Source organism: Quercus robur, chromosome 4 (assembly GCF_932294415.1).
Source record: "Quercus robur chromosome 4, dhQueRobu3.1, whole genome shotgun sequence".
NCBI classification, from domain to species: domain Eukaryota; kingdom Viridiplantae; phylum Streptophyta; class Magnoliopsida; order Fagales; family Fagaceae; genus Quercus; species Quercus robur.
Genome location: NC_065537.1, coordinates 2,110,691 through 2,130,345, shown reverse-complemented (window position 1 = coordinate 2,130,345; position 19,655 = coordinate 2,110,691). Strand labels below are relative to the sequence as shown.

The 19,655-nt window shown below is 35.3% G+C and overlaps 1 protein-coding gene across 1 annotated transcript; it reads right to left on the bottom strand.

Moving 5' to 3' along the window:
• Positions 1 to 10,975: 10,975 nt before the first annotated feature.
• Positions 10,976 to 15,045, bottom strand: LOC126720326 (NAC domain-containing protein 54). Its single transcript, XM_050422660.1, has 4 exons — positions 14,644 to 15,045; positions 14,260 to 14,543; positions 12,973 to 13,329; positions 10,976 to 11,615 (listed from the first exon to the last, which is right to left on the bottom strand). The coding sequence occupies exons 1-4, from the start codon at positions 14,798 to 14,800 to the stop codon at positions 11,382 to 11,384; spliced, it is 1,032 nt and encodes a 343-aa protein (XP_050278617.1). The 5' UTR covers positions 14,801 to 15,045; the 3' UTR covers positions 10,976 to 11,381.
• Between the last annotated feature and the right edge of the window lie 4,610 nt (positions 15,046 to 19,655).

Below are 19,655 nucleotides of genomic sequence, written 5' to 3'. Positions count from 1 at the left end.
AATGCGGCCACAGTTAAGGAAAAGAAAAAAAAAATTTGCCAAAAAATAAAACACGGAGGTCCTTAGGCCGCGTTTTTAGCTCAAAAAAACGCGGCCTAAGAACCCGTCTATGGCCACGCTTATGAAACGTGGCCTAAGAACCTGTCTATGGCCGCATTTTTAAAATGCGGCCACAGTTAAGGAAAAGAAAAAAAAATTTTGCCAAAAAAAAAGTATGGAGGTCCTTAGGCCGCGTTTTTAGCTCAAAAAAACGCGGCCTAAGAACCCGTCTATGGCCACGCTTAAGAAACGTGGCCTAAGAACCTGTTTATGGCCGCATTTTTAAAATGCGGCCACAGTTAAGGAAAAGAAAAAAAAAATTTGCCAAAAAATAAAGTACAGAGGTCCTTAGGCCGCGTTTCTAGCTCAAAAAAACGCGGCCTAAGAGCCCGTCTATGGCCACGCTTAAAAAACGCGGCCTAAGGAAATGTCTATGGCCCCGTTTTTATGAAACGCGGCTTCAGTCCATCTTGGGCCGCGTTTTTTATAGCCACAGCTTAAAAAACGCGGCCCAAGGCCCCCGCGTTTTGTAGTGAAACAAGAAAAGAGACAAATTCCACTTCTTATTGTTTATTAAAAAGGTTAAAAAAAAAAAAAATTACATTCACACTCAAGAAGTATAACTAGGCCAAGTAATTAATTTTTCTATAAAAAAGGTCAAAAAATTAATTTAATGACTAAAACACATGGAAAAATGTGACACATCCATTTGGAAAAGTGGCAATAAAACAATTTCTCAGTTGGATTTAATTATAGTAAGGAATAAGCTCAATGGATGACAAGTGACATTAATGTTGTGGTTTCGAGGGTATTTAGTGAGTTAATGGACAGTTACCTTAAGGAGTTACTGATAGTTACCTTGAGCATTTAGAAAACGAAGCCGGAAATAGAGACACGTGCCAATTAGCTACAAGCAGAAAGGTGACAATTGCCTTAAAGCAGTTATAAAGGGTTACCAGGCTCTGTTAACAGCGAGACACTTTGGTAGAGAAAATTAATCTGGAGTCTATTAGGAATTTAACCTAATTCCTAGAATTTGCGAGACATGAAAAACATAGAAAATATGCGCAAAGAGAAACAATCACATGACACAACATTTAGATGCTTCAACGGTTTGCTTACATACATGCAGTTTCTGTGTAGTACAATTTTTTGATACAATAGTGAACCCTAATTTGAAGGAACAAATAAATTCCTTAAAACAATGGTGCCAAAATATCCATGAGCACTCTCCTCTCCATGGACTAAGCTTTAGAGAATTTCCCATTTAAAACCGTCATGCTTCCAAGTCAGGTCAAGTCATAAACTGAATCATCAAACACAACTAGAATCTTTTGTGTAAAGTGGTGTCTCTATGTGCTTTATTAATTACTCAAGAAGTCTCTTCAATGTGTTATCTTCCCAACAAGTGGTATTAAAACTGATGCTTTGAGGGCAAGTGCTCGTTAGTGGGTCCCACCAAGTAGAATAAGAAAGTCTCTTATGCCTTCTCTCATGGTTGAGTAAGGGTTCTACAAGTGGTGAGTCAAGGTGATTGTGTATTGTTGACTCCCATTGGATAGTGAAATCTCACACTGGATATTAATAAGAATAATGAATGGTTAATAAACCATAATTGAGCTCACCCATTGCATTTAAGCCTTTTGGGTCAATTGGTGTCTTTATATATTATATTAACCACTCAATTGAAGTCTTCCAATTGTGTTTCTCTCCCTAAAAAAAGCAACACGTAGAAAGTTGAATTAGGCATAACTACCAAAGTTTCAAGTATAAATAGAGGCTTATTTTACTAGGAAGGACACAACCTACCATTGAGAACACACTAGAGAACAATTTTGAGGCCATTTGTGCTTAGGTTTTTAGGATATCTAGTAGTTCTTATGCTTTGTAAATGACTATTTGCTTGTAAGTTACTTCCTTTGTATTTGCTATCTTATTGTTAGGAACTTTTTTTTTTTTTTGGAGAATATTGTTGTTAGGATCCCGATGGTTCCTAATGGGAATAGTAGGGGAATGTACGAGAATCGACCTAATTCGAGATAGTCACCCTCCATAGAGAAATATTAAGAAAGAGAGGAAATGCACTAAATAATAAATTGATTTATTCTTCAATATCTAATGCTGAATTACAATTATGTATTTATAGGAGACTAGCTCCAATCTCATTGGCCCACTAAATGAGCTATAAATGTGCTCAAATCCTAACAAACTAATTAAATGGATTACAACAATTATTATATGGTTCGTAACACTTGTTTAATCAAGTATTTGTTAAGTTTGATGCAATATTTAGGTTTTTTTTTTTTTTTTTAATGTTTGATTTTTTTTTTCTTTCTTTCTTGAAATCAATTTTATTTTAGAATGATGACTTAGGCTTTAATTGCGACTGTTGCAATTTAATTTACTTTTAGATGATGCAATTTGAGCTTGTTTAGTTCAATTAGGTTTACTTCAAATCAAAGTTTGGAAAAATTATTCGAATGAATTTTTTTGTATAATCTTCATCTATTGTTGAGGGAGAATTTCTTCAAAGTTTTGACATATAGAAAAATTGGTCAAGAACAAATTATGGGAATTGTATATCAATAGTGGTTTCTCAAAATAAGTTCCACTTTAAATTGATCTTCTTGAGAATAAATGGTGAATTCTAATTGGCCCAAAATTAAAGAGTCCCCATCAGACTTGTTGTTTGTTAATAATTGTCTCTAATTATATTTATTTTAATAAATATAATTATAAAAAATTTTATATTTATTTTATGGGCCCAAGGGATATGTGGCAAATTTTAATTTGCCAACGGGATATTCAACACTCAATTTATTTTATTTAATTAATTTAGTGACAAATGAATTTGGAGTTTGTCACTAAATTAGACATGATGCTATGTAATTGACTTGGACATTTCTATGTTTTGAAGCGTAGAAAGTGGTCAAGTCTCGATAACTTCATGCTTGGATGTATTTATTTTTTACTACATAATTTTGTGACGCACACATTTAGCAAATTGGACACCACAAGCTTGTCAAACTCCTATAGAAATCACTTGCAAAAAGAATTAAGCTAAACACAATCATGGAACTACCATATAGTAACTGAAGAGGAAAAATTATGCATGACGAATCTATCTAGATGGAGGTGGCACGGATAGACGTGGCATGTACAGACCGAACGGCCACATGGCATCCAGCCCATTATTATGTGGTCTCCAAGGAACCTTAAATGAAAAATACTTGCGACACACGATTAGCCTTGGTTTGTAGAATCCCAACATTAATAGAATTCTAGAATATACACGCATTAATGAGTATCTTCCCCATAAGGAAAAGACTTGTTTCGCAAGCAAAGGAGTTTGGCCCTACGCAACTATAAAAACCCAAAGAGCCTCAAGAAAAAGGTACGTACAATTTCTCTAAAACTCATACTCTCTAACATTGTTGGAGCTCTCTTCTAACTTAACCTTTGGAGGGTCTTTGGTTAGTATCACACTGGTACTCTCTGTAAAGTCTTTCTCTGTGTTAGGCAGGTCTGGTATCGAGCGTGTTGAAACCGGGTGGCTCACTGATGATTTTTTCGGCATTATCAATTGGTGTCATCTGTGGGAAATACGAGTAATCAGTCATTGTTTTATCCTTGAGACAAAAGGTCGTACGGTCCAAACTCGATCGATGGCATCAGCCAACCAAGAAACTGGAAATCCCCCCATTGTTGTAGAATGGCAACTGCAAACACTCTCGGCTGTGATTGAGCGACTTACTCAACAAAATAAAGCTCTTATGCTACAAAACCAAGCGTTGGAAGTACAAATTAAGCATCCGCAAGAATATCAAGTCTTATTGCATGATCAACGTAGAAGTGGTCATAATCACTATCCACCCCTTCGAAATATTACAGAAGGGAACAGTAAATAGAAGAGAAGACTGACGACTACAATACTGTAGGACGATGAACGATTTGCCAAAGAGAAGGCAAGAGGCCGAGACACTCTAATAGCCGACCCATTTGCTCCACCCCACTAAACGCTCCTATCAACCATATACTTACACTTATCAAAGACAACCCCATGTTGGAATGGCCAAGAAGGATGAATGGGGATCCAAGCAAGCGATCAAAGAACCAAATATTGACATTACCACCATGAACATGGACATGACACAAAGGAGTGTTATGATCTGAAACAACAAATAGAGATCCTTATAGGCCAAGGGAAGTTGCAGCGAACTGGAGCAACCGAACAAGACGGAAGACCAATTCTCCACGAAAAATGTGCCTTTTGGACGACAACCACCCTACAAGAGAGACTTGATGGGCATAAGCTACCTCACCCTTAGAATACCGAATGCCTGAAGAATATTTACTCTACTTGCAATTAAAAAAAAGCGAACAACCAATACTGCCTACCCTTCTACAATATCTCCGAGGTAGTACCAATCATCAAAGTCGCCAAGGTGACGAACAATCTGAGAGATGATCAACTCAAGTAGCAAAGGCAAACATGGAAGGGGGGGCAATAGACGAGGAATATTTGTACAACGCATCGTGTGGATGATCACTATACTAAGTTACCTACGGGTAGACGCATGGCCAAAGTCGCCTACGGGTGGACGGTCACTATACTAAGTTACCTACGAGTAGATACGTAGTCAAAGTCGCCTACGGATGGACGGTCACTACGCTAAGTCATCTACAGGTAAACGCATGACCAAAGACGACTATGGGTGGACGGTCGCCACACTTAGTCACCTCAACAAGTCCATTACCCCAAGTGGATGACCAACAAGGTGATGAGGTAACACTTAGTCACCTCAACAAGTCCACGACCCAAGGTGGACGTCCAACAAGGTGACAAGGTAACACTTAGTCACCTCAATAAGTCCACGACCCCAAGTGGATGACTAAAAAGGTGACGAAGTAACACTTAATCACCTCAACAAATCTACAACCCAAGGTGGACGACTAACAAGGTGACGAGGTAACACCTAGTCACCTCAACAAGTCCATGACCCAAGGTGGACATCCAAAAAGGTAATGAGGTAATACTTAATCACCTTAAGAAATCCACGATCCAAGGTGGACGACTAATAAGGTGACGAGATAACATTTAGTCACCTCAATAAGTCCACGACCCCAAGTGAACAACTAACAAGGTGATGAGGTAACACTTAGTCCCCGACCTAAGGTGGACGACCAACAAGGTGACGAGGTAACACTTAGTCACCTCAACAAGTCCACGACCCCAAGCGAACGACCAACAAGGTGACGAGGTAAAATTTAGTCACCTCAACAAATCCGAGACCAAAAATGACAACCCAAAAAGTGGACGAACAAAAAAAAAAACAAACAAACAAAAAAAAGGAAAGGATGCATATCCATGAAAAAAAAAAAGTGGACAGACACAAAAAAAAGAAAAAAAAAAAAAAAAAGGACGGATGCATGTCCATGAACAAAAGTAGGCAGACACCAAAAAAAAAAAAAAAAAAAAATTGACGATGCATGTCCATGAACAAAGTGGACGGACAAAAAAAAAAAAAATTGATGACGCGGTAACACTCAGTCACGTCAGCAAGTCCACAACCCAAAGTAGATGGACAAAATACCTCAAGAATGAGACGCTAATAGAGGACTACAATGCGTCCCGAAGGTTGAAAGTTCGGGCATGACGCGTCCCGGGGGCAGTGTATCAATGGCCTACCGTGTAGAAGGATGCCCAATCCTACGTATAAGCATACGACAAATGCCAACGCTGCAGCAAGACCTCAGGGCTAAACACTACAAAAGGAAGCCGATGGACACCTAATCCTCATCCCAATGGGATGGATAGACAACCAAGGGTACCGATGATCAAGGATGCCAACGGCACCTGATTCTCATCCAAAATTTAGGTCATTCTACCTACGGGTGGAAGGACGAACCAAGTCACTCACGAGTGCTTTGGTCAAAATTTAAGTCTTCATACCTTCAAGTGGAAAGGATGAACCAAGCCACCAACAAGTGTCTTGATACAAAATTTAAGTCCTTCTACCTACGGGTGGAAGGACAAACCAAGTCACTTACAAATGACTTGGTACAAAATTTAAGTCATTCTACCTATGGGTGGAAGGACAAACCAAGTCACTCACGAGTGCCTTGGTCAAAACTTAAGTCATTCTACCTACGGGTGGAAAGACGAACCAAGCCACCAACAAGTGCCTTGGTCAAAATTTAAGTCTTCCTATCTAAGGGTGGGAGGACGAACCAAACCACTCACAAGTGCCTTGGTACAAAATTTAAGTCCTTCTACCTACGAGTGGAAAAACGAACTAAGTCACTCATGAGTGTCTTGGTTGAAATTTAAGTCTTTCTACCAATGGGTGGAAGGACAAACCAACTCACTCACAAGTGCCTTGGTCAAAATTTATGTCTTCCTACCTTAGGGTGGAAGGACAAACCAAGCCACTAGTAAGTGCCTTGGTACAAAATTCAAGTCCTTCTACCTACAAGTGGAAGGACAAACCAAGTCACTCACGAGTGTCTTGATCGAAATGTAGTCCTTCTACTTACAGGTGGAAGGACGAACCAAGTCACTCACGAGTGCTTTGGTCAAAATTTAAGTCTTCCTACTTTCAGGTGGAAGGACGAATCAAGCCACCAGCAAGTGCCTTGGTACAAAATTTAAGTCCTTTTACCTATGGGTGGAAGGACGAACCAAGTCACTCACGAGTGTCTTGGTCGAAATTAAGTCCTTCTACCTATAGGTGGAAAGACGAACCGAGTCATTTATGGGTGCCTTGGTCGAAATTTAAAGTCCTACTACCTACGAATGAGAGAACTAACTAAGCCACCAGCAAGTGCCTTGGTATAAAATTTAAGTCCTTCTACCTACGGGTGGAAAGACGAACCAAGTTACTCACAAGTGCCTTAGTCAAATATTAAGTCTTCCTACCTTCAGGTGGAAGGACGAACCAAGCCACTAGCAAGTGTCTTGGTACAAAATTTAAGTTCTTCTACTTACGGGTGGAAGGACGAACCAAGTCACTCACAAGTGTCTTGGTCGAAATTTAAGTCTTTCTACCTACAGGTGGAAGGACGAATCAAATCACTTACGGGTGCCTTGGTCGAAATTTAAAGTCCTGCTACCTATGGGTGGAAGGACTAACCAAGCCACCAGCAAGTGCCATGGTATAAAATTTAAGTCCTTCTACCTACGGGTGGAAGGACAAACCAAGTTACTCATGAGTGCTTTAGTCAAATATTAAGTCTTCCTACCTTCAGGTGGAAGGACGAACCAAGCCACCAGCAAGTGTCTTGGTACAAAATTTAAGTTCTTCTACTTACGGGTGGAAGGACGAACCAAGTCACTCACAAGTGTCTTGGTCAAAATTTAAGTCCTTCTACCTACGGGTGGAAGGACAAATCAAGTCACTTATGGGTGCCTTAGTCGAAGTTTAAAGTCCTACTACCTACGAGTGGAAGGACTAACCAAGCCACCAGCAAGTGCCTTGGTACAAAATTTAAGTCCTTCTACCTGCGGGTGGAAGGACGAATCAAGTAACTCATGAGTGTCTTGGTCGAAATTGAAGTCCTTCTACTTGTAGGTAGAAGGACGAACCAAGTCACTTACGGGTGTCTTGGTCGAAGTTTAAAGTCCTACTATCTACGGGTGGAAGGACTAACTAAGCTACCAGCAAGTGCCTCGGTACAAAATTTAAATGCTTCTACCTACGGGTGGAAGGACGAACCAAGTCACTCACGAGTGTCTTGGTCGAAATTTAAGTCCTTCTACCTATGGGTGGAAGGACGAACCAAGTCACTCACGAGTGTCTTGGTCAAAATTTAAGTCTTCCTACCTTCGGGTGGAAGGATGAACCAAGCCATATCAAATGCCTTGGTCAAAATTTAAGTCCTTCTACCTACGAGTGGAAGGACGAACCAAGTCACCTACGGGTGCCTTGGTTGAAGTTTAAAATCCTATTACCTACGGGTGGAAGGACTAACCAAGCCACCAGTAAGTGCCTTGGTACAAAATTTAAGTCCTACCTACGGGTGGAAGGACGAACCAAGTCACTCACGAGTGTTTTAGTTGAAATTTAAGTCCTTCTACCTACAGGTGGAAGGAGGAACCAAGTCACTCATGAGTGCTTTGATGAAAATTTTAAGTCCTACTACCTACGGGTGGAAGGACCATCTAAGTTGCCCACGAGTGCCTTGGTGAAAATTCGAAATCTTCCTACCTACGGGAGGACAGACGAGCCATGTCACCCAAAAGGGCCTTGGTCAAAATTTAAGTCTGCTGTGCCATAAATAATTTCTGGCCAGTCTGTCAAAGACTGACAAGTCTCTCAGGATCCAAATCGAACCGTCACCTCACGGGTCCTTCCACTCCGAGATCACGGACCTATAGGATGAAGGGGGCAACTGAAGAGGAAAAATTATGCATGACAAAGCTATTTGGATGGAGGTGGCACGGACAGACGTGGCATGTGCAGACTGAACGACCACGTGGCATCCAGCCCATTATTATGTGGTCTCCTAGAAATCTTAAATGGAAAATACTTGCAACACACGATTAGCCCTGGTTTGTAGAATCCCAACATGAGTAGAATTCTAGAATATACACGCATTAATGAGTATCTTTCCCATAAGGAAAAGACTTGTTCCGCAAGCAAAGGAGTCTGGCCCTATGCGACTGTAAAAACCCAAAGACCCTCAAGAAGAAGATACACACAATTTCTCTAAAGCTCATACTTTCTAACATTGTTAGAGCTCTCTTCTGACTTAACCTTCGGAGTGTCTTTGGCCGGTACCACATTGGTACTCTCTGTAAGGTCTTTTTCTGTGTTGGGCAGGTTTGGTATCGAGCGTGTTGGAACCGTGTAGCTTACTGGTGATTTTTTCGGCATCATCAGTAACCATGACCAATTAACATTCGGGCTCAAATATAAACACAGCCATACTCCAAGTCATCTATATTTTTCCTTTTAGACTTTTAATTCAGCCTCCAATGAAAGACAAAGTGTAGAGGCCCAATAGGAGACAAACTTTAGAAGCCCAAAACAGCTAAAAGACATCCAAATAGGCCGCACTGTTAACTCATGTTTTCAGTTTATGAAAACACACCGTGTGTTAAAGATTTTACCCATTCTCCTATAGGTATCGATCAACACCACGTTCGTGTGATGTTATGACTAATGAGAGAGATATTTTAGCTTACCATGATATCCTAAAGCAATTCTCTTAGCGAAGATGACTTAAATAAGGATTTCCTTCCCACTCAAAGATTAGGGAAATCATTAACATTCAAGAGAACCTGATCAATTGGCACATTTTGTGATTTTGTTCAAGTCTTTCATCTACAACATTAGTTGAAAACACATGTACCTCATGGCTCTTGTAAATCGCATACTAGATTGAAAATTTTAATTCTTGGCTGTATGAGTACTCAACTATTACTATAACAGGGACCCTATCAAGTAGATAAGCTGAGCATGGGACTAGGAATTCTAGTGAGAGACCATCTAGGCGAAGATAATGTTGCTAAGAGCTGTAGAATCAGATTCTGTGGGATTAAAGACCTTGCTGATGCGGCTGCACTAGGATCCGGTGTCATATCACTATGAAGACTAGGTTTCAAGGCATCCAGGCTGACTATAATTAAGCATCGGTGTGGTGAGCTTTACATTTACGGCATTCATGCATTGCCCAACTTTAATTGTACTAACCAAATCAGGATTCATTTCATGAATTATTATTAACCAAATTAAGATTAACTTCAAATATAGAATCAAATATCATGGCTCGGGTACAAAATTTATCATAAATAAATGAAATTTCATTATTTTTTTTAAATGAGGTTTTCTTTTTCTTGGTTAAGGCTGGTTAAGTTGTAATCTAATTTTTAATTTTGTATTATATTAATTATAAAAAGTTGTAACCTTAAATCATTAGGAAAAATTAATTGTCATTGATGATTTGACACATTAATTACAACATTTTTTCCCCAAAACATTTTAAGATTTCAATTGAGTTGAGTTTCTATTGATCTAATATTGGAGACGTTTTTGGTTAAGGTAAAAATGGTGAACAACCATTATTTTATTTTATTTTTTAAATTACTTATCGCATCACTACTTGTATAATATAAAAAATGACCACATTTTAGCTAACAAAACCCAAAATTTATCCACATTAGGTGAAGCAAAGTTGTGTAAAAATACATAATTACTACACTAATTATATATGTAAATTTACATTAATACTATTTATTTTGCATTTAGCTTTTATTTCTTTATGTATCCTAAAAATAAAGAAAGAGTAGACGGTAATTGTTGTGTATAAAGAAAGAGAAACAATTAAAAAATCAAGATATTAAAATTGATATTTTAGTATAAAATAGATTATCTGATATAAAATATTCTGAAAAGTGAGCATGTGAAATAGAAAAAAGTAGATCTTTTGTGCAAAAATAGGCAGAAATTTTTGCACAAATTGAAGTGAATACCCTTATTATTATAAAATTTTGGTAATTTTATAATGGGGATAGAGCATTTTTATAAATGGTACAAGTCCTTTTTATAATCGGGGCTTAGGCCTAAGTCTAAGAGTGGCCTATGCCTTGAGTCTAGATAAATTTTTTTGGGGGAAATTTATCTAATTTAGTAAAACTTGTTCCTTAATGTCAGAAAAATTTAAAGTATTGCAAGAAGTTTGGAGGATCGTGACCTTAGCACCGATTCTACTTTGCCTTAATAATAAATTTCAATTATGGTTGAAAGAGAAAATAATGTTCATACAAAAAGGATACATGTATTTAATTCAGATGAAACGACACCATTACAAATTAGCCTTTTCATTTCTTTTCCAAAACTCACAAGATATTCCAACACCAATGTGTAATAGGGAAAAATGAAGAAAACAATAAGAAAAGGGAAAAGAAAAAAGAAAAGAAAAATACTCATATATATGCCTTCAGTCATCATTCTATAGTGTAGTACATGATATATCGATCCATAATAATGTTCATACAAAAAGGATACATGTATTTAAGTCAGATGAAACGACGCCATAACAAATTAGGCTTTTCATTTCTTTTCCAAAACTCACAAGATATTCCAACACCAATGTGTAATAGGGAAAAATGAAGAAAACAATAAGAAAAGGGAAAAGAAAAAAGAAAAAGAAAAATACTCATATATATGCCTTCAGTCATCATTCTATAGTGTAGTGCATGATATATCGATCCATATCATCTTCATGGTTGGCAAAATAATCCCCCATTTTTGGTTATTTTATCCAAACACAATATTCTACCTTTGTGTCAATGAATTTTAGTAATACAATATTTGCGGATGTCATATTAGTTAGTTTACTCACTCTTGCAAGGAAAGGGCAACAGGGTTGTCTAAAGAGGAACATAAAGAGAAAATTTCTTCTAATGTTCCATTCATACAATCCCGGATCTTGTCATATGACATGTATTCGTCGATGATTTCAGGTTTCACAGGCTTCGTCTCTGTTAAATTTATCTGTGGAAAATCTTCAAGTTCTAAAGGTGGGTAAGGAAGTTGATAATCCAAACTTGTGTAACTTTGTATCTGCATATCCTGTATTAATAAATACATAGTATAAATAATAACCAACACAAATATACAAGTAAACATAAACACTATGTAGCAATCAGCTGTGTATAAAGGCTTGCATATATGTGTGTATATGAGAGAGAGAGAGAGAGAGAGAGAGAGAGAGAGTAAATACATACACTTTAGGTTCTTATATACATATAAGAACCTAAAGTATATGTATATATATACCGAACAAAGAGTAGTATTCATTTTATAGAAGGTAATTATTCTTTCGAATATATTATCAGTTATCAGATGATATTAGCGCACATCATGCCTTGACTCATGTGTGTCTAATCAATTTGTTAGTGACAACTAAGAAGTTTTTCCGGATAACTACAACTTACAAGGTCGTAGAGTAGGTAAGAGAACAGTTTCTCTTTTTGCTTTAGTTTTTTCCCAAAAACATAATCAAATAGGAAAATTGAAAAACTTGGAACTTCTTTTTGTTGGCTAATATGGCTAAAATTTTAAATGATAAAAGTAAAAGACCAATGGAGCTTCTTTTCCAAAGCTTTTTTAAATGAATAGAATAGAAAAACTAAAAATTTTGAGAATGGGAAATATGTCAATCATTACTGAGACCCGGGAAAAGAAAGTCAGGCGGAGACATAGGTTTTAGAAATGTTTTGGGGTCACCATGAGGAAAACAGGGAAGAAAGATGTTTGAACTTTGAACGAAGTTTGAGTCAGTCAAAAGAAGTTATGGAAGATGGTGAAGAAAGTCATTGAAGTCAGTCTTAATAGATTTTGGAAGGAAGCTAGCTTTAGAAAAAGACAGCGAGTTCATTGCTTCCAACTTTTGTTACTTTAAGATCAAAAGAGAAACTCAAAGGGCTTGTCTTGTGGGCCAGTTCCAACTTGTACCATCGTTGGTGCATGCATGGATATGCTGCCATATGATGATTTATGAAAGAATGTAAAACTGTTGTTAAAAATCAAAAAGTGGTGTGAACATGAAGCCCTAGTGACAAAGCAGGAATAAAGCAGAATTTCGCTGGAAATGTAGTCTTAGCAAAGTATATAATCATACCTGAACAAAGGAAGTGGGTAAAAGCAGATTATTCTTATTATATATAATAATCATTAATATAGTTCGAGAATTAACCAGGTCCTAAAAATTTTTTTTGACGGTAAGACTACCAAAAAATACCTCTTCCAAAGCTTATATAAGTTGGAATTTTGTGTATTTGACTACAACCTTTTTATAATAATCATTATGATGCACCACATATTAGAATTTACCTCATGCTAATTAACATCTCCTATGTATGTATATCTAATCTCATGCCATGTTAGAAACGAATTCTAATTAAGACCATTTTTCTCATTGTTTTACCTGAATTAGATTTGAGGGGTAGTCCACACCAAGAGAATACAAATTAGCAGCACTATTTGCTTCATCTGAAGCAAATGGAGCTTGTAAATCATCAGCTATGCCAGTTTCAGCAGGTGTGCCTTGAGTGAGATCTGAAGAGGAAGTGTCTGATGGAAACTTAGAGTAGTCTTGAATGAAATTCTCATCCTCAGCTTCTCTCCCTTGGAAAGTTTCAGGTCCACTTGTATCATCCCCCAATAATTGTTCATCCAAGGCTGAGACTGAATTACCATTCTCTAAATTCTCAGTCTGTTCTTTTTCTTTGGCTTTGGGAATCTGTATTGTTTTCTTGAAAATGCGACATAATGCATAAGAGTCCTGAAATGCAAAATTACCATACACAGCTTAACCTTCCATGATTAAATCACATACCTAAGAAAAGAGTATAATACAAAGATCTAGAAAAGTGAGTTTGGAAAGAGAAGGGGAAAAAAAAAAGAACTAGAAACAGATGGAAAGATAATAGTAAGTACAACTAAAGTCATATAACCAAAGACTCTTTCATCATGATGTTGATATAAGCTATAACTTTCAAAAGGAAAAGAAAATTTAACAAGGAAGAAAAGGAAGAACATATGAGATTTGCTTTATTTTATGTCTGATTGCATAAAGATATTCACATAACCAATGATAGCTCTTATAAACTTGACAAAATCTCACATGAAGAGTCCAATCTTAGGCTGTTCCTCATTTCACTCCAGCTACTGTAATAAAGAATTCGTTCACTGAACTCCATGCATCTATGATTTAACCTTTTCTTTTTTGGGGGCTGTAAATTTTAGGGTTTCTAGGGTTTCCTTCATTAACACTGTTTACAATCACCAAAGACTATCTACATCAATCAAAAAGTGTGCACGTTTCTCTAACACAAAAATGACATTCAAAAAACATATTATCCCTCCCTTTATCATTTCCTAGAACATAAATCTCTCTAAACCCTAATGTTAATATATTTCGTTTATGTTTTAACTTTGAATAACGACTCATCTTTATCAAGGAATAGTTGAATTTCATCAAAAACTGCAGATCCAACTTTAGCACAGTGAATTTAGCACACCCCTCCCACCTCCCAACTTTTGGCACAGTTAACGAATAAAGGTCATATAATCAAATTGTTACATGTTGACATTGTTGAGTTTATATCAATTGAACATTTTCTTTTCTTTTTTTGTTTGAAAATTCAATTCGATATTCTAAAATTATTCATTTATATAAAATTTGTTGAACTAAGATGCAAGCACTACATACCTTCAAACTTGATGATGCAGAACTGCTACACATGGAGTCGATAAGGCGGTACTCATGCATCACCCAGTTAGTTCTGATGCCATGGGGAGCTCTACCTCTATAATACACCAAAGTCTTCTTCATGCCAACTGGGTGCTTATGAGAGTGCACTGGCCTGTCTTTACCAGTGGCTTTCCAGTAACCGGCTCGTGTTGCTCGGTTGGTTCTTGATCCATTAGGGTACTTTCTATCCCTTGGACTATAAAAATACCACTCCATATCTTTGCTTGGTAAAAATGATTTCTCTGTTAATTAATACAACAACAAATGAGCCTTAGTCCCAGAATACATTGATACAGTAGACAAAGAGAAAAGATTTCATATAGAAAAGAATTATTTATGTACCTGGTAAATCCCATGGTTCACATTTGTAGAGATCAACTTCTGGGATAATTTCAAGCTCAATCGTGCCGCCATTAATTTTTCGATGTAGATAGTAAGCAACAAGCTCCTCATCAGTTGGATGGAACCTAAAACCTGGAGGAAGACTCATGGGTGCCATTGCACACTGTTTGATTTGTGTGTGTGTGTGTGTGAGAGAGAGAGAGAGAGAGAGAGAGAGACCAAATTTGAAAAGAGAGAGCACAGAACATGAACTAAAATGGCTTGTACTATTGAACTATATAGGCCACAGTTAGGATCCAAGCCATGAAATTAATTGCCTGATCTTTGCAATTTATTACACCACTGCCATTCTCTGTTACTTGTCAGATTCTGAAACCAATCCTTGTCTTTTCTAACACTCTTTTGTCCTTAACAACTTTGCTTTAAGTGATCAAATAGTATTAACAAGGTGCAGTAGATTCAGTAAATATTATGTAAAAGAATTGTGAGAAAAAAAAGAAAAAAAAAAAAAGAGATCGATTGGGAATATCATATAAGATATAATAGTACTACTTTGGCTAGCTTTAGGTGAGATTCTATGTGTAAGGTATTGTGTGAAACCTAGAGGGAGTATGAGAAGCTTCTGCTTTAATTTGTCTGCTCATAAACTAACAAAAAAACACAAGCCCTCTCAAAAGGCTGTGTAGGACACTTAACCTTCCATACCCTACAACACGCAATACTAGGCCCTCCTACTTATTTTAATCACTCTTTCAAAATAATAATGTAGTAGTATACGATATGATATTTATTATCATATTGTATGTATTACTATATAGTTAAATATAACATTATATATCATTCATGACGTCATGGCTTTTTTTGCTATTCCTTCCTTATATTCTTTGCAGAGGAACATGGTATAGAATCTTCTGTATTGGTATGTCATGTGCCATTGTGAACTGGTTTAACACAATAATATTATCTGCCTTATGCATGTTTAGAGAACACAAGAAAATTAAGTTAAAAGGAAAAATAAAGTACAATAGAAAATGATAGACAAAACTTCCAGTTGGATCCAAATTACTTGACAAGTTTGGATGTGTTGAAGCATGAAAATTAATGCACTTACAAACTTGTTCATCTCCTGTGTCCATTTTGTTGATAATGTTTTTGTGGCTAGCCTAGGGATTGCAGTTCAAATTTTCATTCTCCTAGTATCTTATGTTCCAAGTCCGAGCTCCAAAGATATTGTTTGGTAATATGGTAGGCCCTAATTATCATTAAGCATTTTTAAATTTGAACAAAGATATATAAATAGAGATTAGATAAAGTGGAAATGACTTTACCACAGAAAAAAATAATGAATTTTTTTTTTTTTTTAGTAATATGTATGATTAGGGCATTTATATAAGGTGATCATAGTCCAATTACAATACATCAACATAAACTATATTGGTTCTGAATTTTTTCCAGCTCAGCTGAGTTGCTTCATGTGTTAGAATAATAGTTATAAAATGATTAAATTTTATTACTCCCCTTAATTTAAATTTTTTGGGTGGATTATAGTAGTTAGCTTAATTGATAAAGTTTTTTGTTATTAAATAAAAGATTTGCCACTTTATAATAATTGATCTTTATCATTAAGCAAGACATTATTTGGTTTTTGGTGTAAATAAAGTTCAATAAATAGATACCATAGATTGAAATTCTATTGTATATAAAAAAATTGATACATACTAAATTATTATGAAATATATATCAAATCAAGCAATTTTGAATATAAATCTGTCTCAGTAATTATCCTCTCATTTAAGTTAAAACACTATATATTAAGTCTACCTTACACTAATAGAATGTTGAGTCCACATTGTTGGTTACACTTGTAAAGTGATAGTGTTAGTTTATAAAAGTGACCGGTGATCACACCACATCATTGTGAACGATCACTTATGTAATAACTCTTACTTGGTAGATAATGTTGCTTCATCAACATTTCAGTAGAAATATATATTTAACATTAGGTCAGTTATTAAATAAAGAGTTGTCTTTAGGATTACTATTATCTTTTAACATAGAGATGTGTCTCTTATCAAAGGATATTGAAGGAGTTTAAATGTTGGGATTCTTCATTCAATTTTTATGTTGAATTATTCTCTCTATTTTATGTTAGTGATTCCCACCTTAATAGGATTACCATTCATGCTATTGGGACCAACAAATAGACACGAGAAAAACGTGAAAAACGTAGAGAGCAATTTATTAGAATTTGGTATAACACCTTAAACAAGGACAAGTGCCAACAAAGTAGTTATTAGAGGTTTCAAGCAGTGCTTGGAAGCACAAGTGGTATCGAGGCATAACGAGTGCCATTCAAAAAGAGTAACCATCGATAACCGTCAAAAACCTCAAATATAAATGGATGACTCAATTTAAGAAGAGCACAACTCTCCACTCACAAAGGACTTGTATTGAAAATTATCTCTTGTAATTTTATTTCCTTTTTAGTTGGTAGGATCTTTGTAAGGTGTTCATACAAGTATATAACTTGTAGTTTATTAGTTTCTTACTCTTTGATTACATTCTAGTTCCTTTGAATTTGCATTAACTTTTTACATCAACAAGTTTACATATCAACAAGTTCCTTTGAATTTCCTATTAGATCTTTAGATATCCATAACCGACCTTAGTTTATACGTCAATAAGTTCACATATCAAAAGGAGAAATGTTAGTCCTAAGTTGAAAGGTATTTTAGGTAATCGTTGTACAGATCGGAAGGAACAAGATAAATAAATGCAGGAAAGATTATAAATAATTATGATATCTTAACAATCAAACAAAAATTAAAGGAAACATCCACTACGTTTTTTTATTTCAAAAGAGGTTTATTATAATATTTTTGCGAAATAATATAAAAACGTGTTATCCTTTTTGTAATATATACGATTACTCATAACTTGCTTTTTGAGTTTTTTCCATGACGGTTGGCATACGTATTGAAGACACATGCAGTAGAATGTTTCAAGTATGAATATTGGAATAATTCATTCTACGTTCACATGATTCGATTAGCTACAGGGGACCGATCATCATTTCCAAAAAGTGAATGGTTCTCTATGTTCCAAAATATATCCATTTTAAATTAGATTGATCTTTGAATACTCAATCAAAATTGATTATAAAATTTTGATTATTTTATCCAATACCGCGTTCAGCATAGGCAAGAAAAAAAGGAATAATAAAAAAAAATATAAATTTGCCTGTGACTACATCTGTCTTGTATAGAATGGACCAAAAAGAAAACAATCAAATCCAAATTAGTTTAAAAAATCAAATCCAAATTAAGCCTTTGTTTGCCACTACTGTGCAAAGGAGCACTTGTGTCTCTCACAAACTTCCAAACCATCATCTTTATTTGACCATTCAAAAGAAACCTCACAGTATATATAAATCTTTAACGAGGTGTTTGACATATCATAAAACTTGATCAGTAAAGAATAAAGTAATTAAGATAAAATGAACCTGGATGACTTTAGACAAGCTCAATATAAATTTTTTTTTAAAAAAAATATTCAATACAATTTAGAACTAATTTTTTACTTTTGGTTAAATTATCAATTTAGTTCTTTAATTATTGGACAAAATTTTAATTCATTCCCTCAACTATTAATGTTATCAAATTAGGTTCTCAACTTTTAAAATTAAGTCAATATCCTTGTAACTATCAAACTATATAAAAATAAATAAATAAAAAATCAATGTCATTATTATCGTTATCGTTAGGTATTCTTTCCACGATAACATATGCTTTATTTCTTCATAATTAATATTAATTGTGTTAAAATTCAAACGAAATTGAAATTGACTTGATTTTGAAAGTTAATGACCTAAATTAACATAATTTTATATATATATTTAGATGATGAAATTCACTAAATTGATAGTTAAGGGACCACATTGAACTTTAGCCCAATGTTAGTGGACCAAGTTAATATTATAACCTTTATTTTAAACACCCTTCCTAAGTTTTTCAACTAGACTAATCTTAACATTTATATAAGAAAGTAGATTAAGTGCCTTCAATTTTCATTTAGACAAATTTGACATAAACCTTTGCTTAAAAAAGAAAAGAAAAGAAAAGATAGTTGTAGATTACATAACCATGCCTTTCTAATCGGATCGTGGGCATTCAATCAAAGACATAACGTATCAGAAAAATGAGTAAATGGGGCCAAGAATGATAGAATTTTATTCTGTTCTATATTTTCGTCCCCAAAGAAAAAAGCACACTTTATCATTCAACAGTTGATGGCTTGAAGATGGGCCCATCAATCTACTTGGCTCACTGTCACAGTCTCCTTTTTCTTTTTTCCTTGCCATGCCATCCAAATTCCCCAGTTACTTTTTCTTTACTGTTTCTTTTCTTTTCTTTTCTTTTTTTGTTTTGGTTGCTATTTAGTTTCCTTTGCCTTTTCTTAAAATATCATTTTTTGATTTGGGTAAAGACATACTAACCTTTAATGATTACTATACAAAATCTTTGACTGGTTTTCTCTCTCTCTCTCTCTCTCTCTCTCTCTCATGATATGTTATACTATGTAGTGTACAACATTTGCTACTGTTTTCTAGAACAACATTAATTGATGGAATGTATAATGATTGATTAGTCTTACATTAACAACTTTAGCAGCTGTTTGCTGATGAAACTTGACATGTGTTTAGAACTAGGGATTATATAGATTAGAATATCTCTATAAATTAACAAAATAGTAGTATATAAAATTCATTGGATAGCTGTACTTTCTGGTCCTAGGTGTTATGGGAGCCCCCATTTATCAAGAAGTGACCTTGCAATCCCTTTTTATAAATGATTTCCCTCTAATAGATTCCTTAGATTGAGTGCTTTTAAAAAAAAAAAAAAAAAACTATTCCAGAATAATGTATGAAAATTTTAAATAATTAAAGGAGTTTATCCATTTTAATTTGTATAGCTATCTTTAAATTTTTTAAATAAATTACTGTATCAACTTTA